The following is a 10,000-nucleotide window of genomic DNA, read 5'->3' as shown; positions in this document are numbered from 1 at the left end:
CAGGAGGCGGGCGAGGGGCAGAGAGACGAAGGGAAGAGAGACGAAGGGAAGAGAGGGTTAGATGGGAAAGGGAGAGAGAAGCGGAACGGAAGAAGTAAAGAAAATCGGAAAGAAGAACTTTAAGGAATTATAGAAACGAGAGTAATTGGAGGAGACCGGTAAGAAAGGAAATGAAAGGTGAAAAGTGAATGAATAGATGTTACGAAATCTGTAGCAGGTGAATCATTTCCTGTAATTCAGGAAACGAAATCCGGAAGACGAAACGCCGGACTACAAAGAAAACGAAAGTTAAGCAAACGGAAGAAGGGAAGAAAACGACGGATACTCAAGCTGCAAGAAAACAGGCCTTGGCGAGGATTCAAACTTTGAAGTTTTTCCAGCCGCGGAGAGCCAGCGGGTGTTGCCAACTTAGTAGTCATAGTATACATGATAGATGGCAATTAGATATCATTTTTTTCTCTCTCTCAATTCATTACTTCACATTCACTGCCGTTGCATGTTGTGACAACAGTTATGTACAGGGGGCTTGGCCTTAGAGAGGGCTATAGTATTGTTGTCTCTATATTATTTTTTTTATTATTATTATTTTATTATCGTCATCATCATTGTTATTACATTATTACTGTTTTATGATAATTGAAATTATTTTCATTGCTACTCCGATTCTCAGTCTCATAAGCTTGCCTTTATGCCGCACGTCTCCAGTGCCTACAGTGTCGCCAGAGGGAATCGCAAGCCAGCTGGCCCGGCGGCCGGGCTCTGCCCCTCCAGCTGGGCGCCGGCGACAGCTTGGCTTCCTTATGCCCGTCGAGGTGACTCTTACGCTGCAGGGACAAAGTGAGATGCAGAGGCTTTGTAAGATCTTGGCTGAGCTTGACGAGCAGACGGCCCAAGACACTTGAGTTGCCCTGCGCGCGAGAGCGCAGTCTTCGAGAACAGTATTCTGCGTTTCTGCGCGATTTTGAGGTGGTGAGTTGCGTTCCGCGTCGCCTTCGTTGCACCGGCGAAGGCTTGTCGAAATCTTGGTCGATATGTCGCATTCGTCGTTGCTTTAGTTAGGTTTTATGAAATAAATGTCTTTTGGTTTGAATAGGTGTCGGTTCAAGCACAACCGTTGTTTGTATGAAGTGGCTAACACCAGATTTTTATTCAGTATTGTCTAACACAGTCTTAGACTTTCCACATGAAAACACATTTTAACCGTGACCCCAAGATCTGAACGTCCAAACATACACAGCATGTATTGACTCAACGCCTACTTACGAATCCGCACAAACACGTTTGGTTTTAGGTTTTCGTCTGATATTATTTTAGTGCCTACAATGCCTTAGAAAGCATTATGTATTATATTGAGGTGTATGTTTTAAGTTTACCATTGAATTGTATATTATAGCTCCCATGAGATTTTAAGAGATTTTTCTTAGAGGCATTAAGAATTCTCAAGAAAAAATATCTAATTTACCCTGGCAAAAAAATCTTATTTTTTAAATTTAAACGTATTTGTATGAAGGCAGGGCACTGTCGCACCACGTTTGTCCCGCATGTGTGGCGCTCGCAACCGCCTCGCACGCCCGCTCGCCTGGCCTCGGCCTCGCAGGTCTCTTGCGCCCGCGGGAACCAGGCGGGATCCTGGTGCGGTTTGGCTGTTCCCGGGCTTTCCCTCCTCTTTTACTTTAAATACTCTCTTATTCTTTTCATCTCCTCCTCTCTCGCTTCTTCTTTTTAGGATTTCGCACCCGGGAAACTGTGGAGAAATAACCATTCGATTGCTTGTATATGTGTCACGGGAGGCGGTCCTGAGGCGGTTCCTCGAAACTAAGGAGCCAAGCCTGGCGCCGGCGTGAATGGATTATCAAGAAGCTACTCATAAATCTTATCCTTTGAGTTTTTTGTGCGTCAGATGCTGACTGGTACTAGTTATCCTTATCTGCTGCAGACCAGGACAGCTGGGGCTGTCATGGACGCACATTAAATGATTCTCTGAATGAGTCGGCGAAGTTTCGCGACTCCGTAGTGTATCTGCAACACGGGACGGGAGTACTGGTTAAAGTGCGGTTGCCATTAACATGTTCTTTGCACTTCATTTCCAAATATAATATTCGCAATTTGTATTTGATCTTACGTAAGTTATTGTACAAGAAAATATTAAATATTTTGGTATACCTTATGTTTTTATTTCCCTGTATTGTATTTGTAGTATGTTGGATGCCTTCCATGTGTGCACGTGGGACCGAGGACGCGCACACGCACAATCCATGTGTGCACGTGGGACCGAGGACTGTATGTAATATATATATATATATATATATATATATATATATATATATATATATATATATATATATATATATATAAAATATATATATATATATATATATATATATATATATATATATATATATATATATATATATATTATAAGTATGAACACGCAGACAAATACATTTGTAAATTATTAATACTGAAAAAATTAAATTAATAAAGTTGATAAAAAAGTCAAAAAGGTATAAAATTATAGGAAAAAAATAAAAATCAAAACAAATATAGAGCAAGCCCCTGGCAAAACCTATGTTTGCTTCAGCACGAACTTATTTTATCTAAATATATCTAAAAAGTGAACAATATACAGTTTAGTAAATGTAAAGGGCTATGTACGAGTATATGGTGTATGACGCTTTCTTGTAATGCTTGGACAATTCCATCCACTCATAAATCTTCTTTAAGTCTTGTCTATAATATGTTGGCTTGTTAGACCATCTGGCATTAATGACTTCTAGAACATATTCTCTGCCACCAACAAGTTTCAGTAAATTCAGTCGCTTCTAGATGATTTCTTCTGACTTTCGTGTTTTTAACAGGCAAGGGCGCCGGAGGTTGAGACGTGCCTCAATTCCATTTATGCAAAAATTAAGCAGCGGCACCGTATGTGGATCGAAAAACATTTTTTTGCGACCGTAACTACCAAGGCATACTTGGAAGTCCATGTTGAATGCATCGAGAATTTCTTGCATGCTTTCCCTGGCTAAGATTTCAACGCAAATATCTCCGCATAGTAAATGCTGGAATCAATTGACGTGCTTGTTAAGAAGCTGTAATTCAGAATATCAAAAAGCGTGGAAATTGCTACGCCGCCTTTTGGTATGAGGCATTTTATTAAGCGCCGTTTTGTACAATGGCATCGTGAACAGCTTGACTTTATGAATATAAGTCTTGGTACCAATGTTAACATATTGCTCAAGAATAAATCATCGGCTTGTAGTGTTAAGGCAAACTTTGATAAAGAAAGTGTCTGCGTGGCCTCCTAGAGAAGTGCTCTTTAACAACTCCGACTGCTGCGTCTGGAGCTCGAAAGGTCGAGCGGGAAGTCAAACATTGATCAAAGAGGCTGGTAATTTAGAGATGCACTGAAATGACAACAACAAAGCAACGTGTTACACTAGTTTCTGTTTATTGTCGAATTGTCTTTTATCCTTCGAGAATGTTAAATCAATCTTTCAATTCCAGTCCAATTATCTAAAACATTCAGCTCGTACTAGTGCCTATGAAACTAACGAGAGCCTCATTTTTCTCCACACCTCAACTATAGAAATTTGTAATTTGTAATTATTCCCAGTATTTTATAAGATTATGGATCTTTGGTCTAATGAAGTACCAAATATTTTCATATTTTCATGGTACTTTCATAACCTGGCAACTACTCTTTTCTTCCTTTTTAAGATTATTCTTTACTTTATCACCCCCGAGTAATTGTATTAATGCTGGCAAAGTTTGACGACACAGGGAGACCGTACACGGCCGGCGGTACTGAAACATCGCGACTCATGTCCGTAGATTCTGCACGAATAATAGCTAAATAAATAAATATATATATATATATATATATATATATATATATATATATATATATATTATATATATATATATATATATATATACATATAATATATAATGTACATATATATATACATATATATATAGATAGATAGATAGATATAGATATAGATATATGGATTTTTTTCCCCTGACATCATCATTCGCCATTGATGTGATGGAACTTGGAATGATAAGCCTGTTTTAAAAACGACAGTCAGTACGTCTCGTTTCTATAATTTCCAATACGCATTAATACTTTACAAGTGTATGAAATATATATGATCACTAAAGGTAATATGTACAGTGTACATTTAGATGTATATAAACGCACGCGCGCGCGCACTCACACATACACACACACACCACACACACACACACACAACACACACACACACACACACACACACACACACACACACACAACACACACTGTATACTAGATATAGCGCGGTGTTATATTAATATAATATATATATAATCAAATAACTATATATATAAATCAACAATCATATCATGTACATACACAAACACACAACAATTATATATATATATAATTATATATATATATAATATATATATATATATATATATATATATATTATATATATATATATATATATATATTATATTTTATATATATATATAATATAATGTGTGGTGTTGTGGTGTGTCTGTGTCTATATAGATATATATATATATATATATATATATATATATATATATATATATATATATATATATATAATGTGTGTGTATGCATTATAATCCACACTGAAATTCCCAACGCCAGGGTGGACGAGCATGAAGCTCGTCGTCAGAACCTGAGGATCGACACTGATTCATGAACATAAGTTTCTGTCCTTCCTCTAAACGGACTGACTTGCAGTTCCTGAATTTGCTCATTAATGACGTAGAAAACCCTCCCTCTTTTTATTTGATTTCACAACCTCGATTTTGATTTTGTGCTCGATGATTACGGAACAAGTCCCCTGAGTGTTTATGGCTCAGATGAAAATGCTCAGTTTTACTCAAGAAGCTTGAAGGTTTTCAGTTACTATACTGAAACAGATCCCAATGAACTAGCATATGGTAATATCCGTACCGCCCCTGGGAATGAGTCATTTGCCTTTCAGTCCTCGCGGCTTCATCCTTGCCGCCAGGACTGGTGGCCTGTATGAGACCCGCTTGGCAGGCAACGCAGAGCTGCTGTACTCCTGACTTAATTTCAAAATGTTTCTTAAGAATGATTGTCCCAGTAAAGGTGGTGTGGTGCTGTACACTAAAGATAATTAACATCGCACGATAATACATGACGAATATAATGGCCGAAAGTTGTAAGTCTGTTGATTGAAAGCGATGCAGCAAAGGCACATTCCTGGTAGGATAATCTGTAGGCGTCCTAGCTCAGATGTTCGATCATTTATGAAGACATTAAATGGTATTCTTACAAGAATCCACTTAAAGAAAAATAACATGTTATATCTTTGATAACATTAATACTGGTGTGTTTAAATATGAAAGTAACATAAGTCCTTGTGACTAATATGTGCGCATATGTCATTTGTACCAGCTAATTAGATACCAGAGGTAACCTTACAAAACTTACGTTAAAAAGTTCGGAACCGACGAATCACAATGTCGAACATTAAGGTAAACTTACAATCAAAATCAGCGAAAAGGTCTACTTTGAGAATAAATTTGACCTTGGGCAACTCGAAGAATGGGCAGCAGATTAGCAGTGTGATCAGGAATTCCTTTCAAACTTTAGCACTTTTACTACAGACGCCGGAAATCTGTCTCTAGATAACGCTATTTTTCCCGATTGAAATGCAAATACGATTTGTAAAAAAAAAAAAAAAAAAAAAAAAAAAAGTCTTATTATACTATGCACCTTTAAAAAGATATTGAGAAAATTACATTAATGTCAATCCACCAATCATAACGCCTGCACACAAAGTATTACAATGCAACAGCGAAAAGCGTAATACAGAGATATAAGCTGTGACCTTTTCTACTAAGTGGTTCGATGTCATAGATGATGACAATTCTTTCTAAACTGCACTTTATGGGGAAAAGTCTGTTTATTAAGCTGTTTCGCCAAATTGAAAGCAAATAACGTTGCTAAAAGAGAAACAAAACACTGTCACTTTTCTTTATGCATTATAAAAGATTTAACATGTTTGATGTTGACATAACAATCATAAAAACCACTCACAAAATTTTGGCCACAGGCATAGTAACAATCCAAAGTGGCTTCATTCTCAAGTTTTGCAGATTGAATTTATAGTAAACTGCTCTTTATTAAGACATAATTTTCCCCGTCCTTTACAGTACCAAAGAAAGGTGCCTGCGGTGCCTGGCCATTTGCCATGCTTTTTGTCTCATAAAAATAACGATGTTGATGTTGACGACGTCATGGTCCTCTGTCAGAAGTTTGTTCCTTGATATTGCAAAGTCGTATTAGAATTCTTTATCAAGGACAATTGATGTACTTCTGTCTTTCGCGTGGCATCTTCACTTACCAAATGTGAACAATAGACGGTAAAAGTGAGGCCAGCGCCTAATGCTTAGAATGAGAATTATCTAATCATTATAAGAATGATTAATCTGTTTAATGCATCTAATAAAATGAACCTAAAAAACATATATATATATATATATATATATATTATATATATATATATATAAAATATATATATATATATATATATATATTCACGTTAATGTAACTGGTTATATGTAGGTGCGATTGTATGCCATATATGCAAAAGAGCTTTATTCACTTATATTCCAGTGACCCCTGCTGTGGGAGGAGGCAGCGCCTCCCGTGAAGCCGCGTTACCTTTGGAATCCGGCTAATTGCCCGGCGCAGGTAGGCTCCACGCGCGGAGTGCACCTCGCCTTTCCCCTTGGCATCTGCGTCAGGTTTTGGGTACCAGCACCGGGCCCTAGTACTCTGATCTGAGTGTCCAAGGGGATTGACTGGGTTGTTATGATAAAAATTGATAAATTTCTCCTCAGAGATACGAGGGGAAGGTGGCTCGCACTGAGGTAGGGCCTCCCCCCCTCCTTGCGTCCCCTCGCCCAAGGCTCCCCTCTGCCCCCTCCCCTCGGCGCGGTGCCACAATGCCCGGCCAAACTTTCATACAGGAAAAGCTCTCGTGAACTGAATTATGGTTGATAATGACATTTATTTTAATGTCTTTGATGGATCCATCTGCTACGGCGATGACACACACGTGCAGTTAAATTTGGTAACTGCACATGTACTTAATATCCGCCTGACATAATGATATTTGATTGTGACCTAGCTTCCAATTGACGGTAATGATACCAACCTAAGAAAAGATTTTCTGTGGCATGGGGTTACTAGGCATTTGCAGATGAGTGCGCATTATTCGGAGATACAGTAATTAACAGCTGTAAATAGCTGCAGTTTCAATGAAAATTAATAGAAAATTGGCGAAGTGGCGCGATCGGGCGGCGTGGCAGCGGGGGCACCGGGCGTGGGCGCAGCGCTAGCGGGCTGGGGTGGTGGCCGCAGCAGTCAGAGCAGTGCGGCCGGGGCCCGGGCTCAGTACAGATTGGTTGGCAGCCGCGGCCAGACGGAGTGACGGGTCCCCCCAGCAGGAGAGTACCACCCCGACGCCGCCGCTGGGTCGCCGCCGCGCCATGTGGCGGCTCCCCGACCCCCTGAGGCGGCCCCCGCTGGCCGCCGCGGCCACCTTGCTCCTGCTGGCTGCCGCAGCTCTCGCAGAACCGGAACCTGAAGCCAAGCCCCAAGAATACAACTACTACGGTAAGTAGCCGCTCGACACTGTGTGTAATGCAGCATCTGAATTTGAACCTAAACTTTAAACTCCACACCTAAACTTTCTCTCAGACGCCACTAAATAGCAGTATCTAAAGCTGGTCTTGGCGACCGCGCTAAACCTCGAATCATCGTCATAATGCCTTTGCGGATGACCTGATGAGAGGTCACACTTTACTCGCTTCACACGGCATCTCGCCAGTCCAAGAGTTTATCAGGCCAAGTCATTGTTCCACGGACTTATCAGGTCACCTTGTACCTCAAAACGGCCATCAGGCCTCAAAGAACCTTCCATGAAAATCACATCTTTCAGAGTACATATCAGGTCACCTGAAAGTCTGAAGTGCTTATCATCATAAAACTCTAATTTGTATTTAAGTAAAGTTGTTGTAGCCTTAGGTACATCAGTTTCACATCCCTTCACATACATGACATCAGCTTCTGTAAACGACTGTAGTCTGACTAATGTAATAATGTATCCCGACCAGAGCACGAATCGTTTTGCGAACGCACTTCTTCATCTGATACCTTGAACTCTTTCTCAGTACAACTGACCACACAGGTTACTCACACAGGGAATCACTCTCACCAGAGGCTTTGCGCTTGCCTAGTGCCTCTGCCTCGAAGCACACTGCGTCACCTGCACTGCCTCACCTAGACACATTTCCGAACAAATATCAAGAAGTCTATATTATCCCTTCTTGCAAAATTATTTCCCAGACACCTGTAGTGACCATTTGCAATTATTAACAATATCTATGGATTCCCCTGAAATTTTTCGATTCCCATGTCGTTTGTGTCCATTCCTAATATTGATGAACATGAAGTTTGGTTAATTCAAGAATACATGTTGGATGATTTAATCATTCTTGCGTTAATTATCAGCTGATACTGTCAACGAAGGGGATTCTGTTGTGAATGTTGATTTTCTTGTTGAAATGCATTTGGTCTCATTTCCTTTTGAGTTCTATGCTGATTTAGGGGAATTAATCCGTAAAGGTCAGAAAAGGCATTTTAAATTCATTAAATATTTGCATCAGACTCAAACTACACAACTCTTCCACCTTTCCGCTTTCTTTCTTAAACACGGGAACATGTGCAAGTATTTCTTGGCAGCTACAAATAAAACTTTCTTTTCCTAAATAATTTAAGTTATTATAACACTTACATTTAAATGAAAATGAAAAAAAAATCAAATCCTGCACGACACTCGAACGCACATCTAAATCACAGACTGCATGCTTGATTTGCAAGTGAATTAAACCATCCCTGTTGTTCAGTCCCTGTGCTCTCGTCTGTCACCACCCGGACCAGCGCGAAGTGGAAGCTGATCCTCTAAATAAATCGAGACGCACGGCGGCCCCGCTCATATAACCTGTAGCTCCAGAAAGTCACTTGAGATTAATCGTAAGATAAATCACAGATCGCTGGGCTCCTTTTGAAGGCCGCGCGGCCACCAGGCATTCGCAACCTGCTGATAACAAGAGGGTTTATGTGTGCTTTGGACGGAGTCATCTCTTGTGAAACAAAACTTGCCTGTATGAGGTCCTTTTAGTGTCAAGTCAGTTTATGTTATGCCCCGAGAGAAGGCCAGGTCTCTCGGGTGCATCCTGTGGCACCCTTGCTCAGTTTGTTGACGTGGCAGTGCTCGTGCCTGACCCCGTCGTCACCCGTGCCATGACTCGAAGTGCTACAAGCTTTGTCACTTCGAAAGCCCAAACCTCCTAACGTTGACATCCACTGCGAATATGCGCTGAAAGGCGAAAAAGTGTGAGTGAGGCGTCTTTGGCAGACACAGCACTGTCTTCTGACTGGGCATCAGCTCCTCGAGTACCCCCCCCCCCTCTCCTCAGCAGACGTGGCGATATTGTGACCTTTTCCAAGGGTTAAGAAGCGCTGCCCCCGCCTCCCTCCCGTCCCTTTCTGCTTATCTGACACAATTTAAGACATTCGCTGAATTCGTTTCCACGAGGCGACCAAATACGTTTACATTTCCTTTGAGTACTTCATTAAGAAATAAAAGTGGTTATAACTCCATCGTAACATGATACAAATAATGCCAGTTATTCCTTGAGTTATCAGTTTACTGAACTAATCGATTTATAGACTAAACACTGCCAGGCTGAGATACACACCTATTTATAGTTCCTCCCCGGACGACCCCGAGACCAGGACCACGTATCTGCGATCGTTTCGTCTAATGTTTTAGAGACTTTAATTCTCTTAGAGAAAGAATCCAACCGCACTCCTCTCGAAAGCGCGCGGACTACACAGATGTTCATCTTTTTATTTCTTCTGATAGGCTACCCATCAATG

At 40.4% G+C, this 10,000-nt stretch overlaps 2 protein-coding genes across 2 annotated transcripts in view; both read left to right on the top strand.

The window, feature by feature from the left end:
- Nucleotides 1–2,162, top strand: part of LOC119581916 (signal peptide peptidase-like 2B) — a gene marked incomplete at its 5' end in the record, with an annotated part of 58,284 nt that extends 56,122 nt beyond the window's left edge. Inside the window, 1 exon segment of the mRNA XM_037930083.1 lies at nt 1–2,162. This exon segment is cut by the window's left edge and continues 1,054 nt beyond it.
- Nucleotides 2,163–7,402: 5,240 nt separating this feature from the next.
- LOC119581905 (collagen alpha-1(I) chain-like) overlaps nt 7,403–10,000 on the top strand; it is a 20,050-nt gene continuing 17,452 nt past the window's right edge. The window contains 1 exon segment of the mRNA XM_037930072.1: nt 7,403–7,672. Within this exon segment, the coding sequence (XP_037786000.1) occupies nt 7,546–7,672 (127 nt within the window). The 5' untranslated portion in view covers nt 7,403–7,545.

This window comes from Penaeus monodon, chromosome 2 (genome assembly GCF_015228065.2).
Source record: "Penaeus monodon isolate SGIC_2016 chromosome 2, NSTDA_Pmon_1, whole genome shotgun sequence".
NCBI classification, from domain to species: Eukaryota; Metazoa; Arthropoda; class Malacostraca; order Decapoda; family Penaeidae; genus Penaeus; species Penaeus monodon.
The sequence above is the reverse complement of the archived record's forward strand: the minus strand, read 5'-3'. Positions and strand labels throughout refer to the sequence as shown.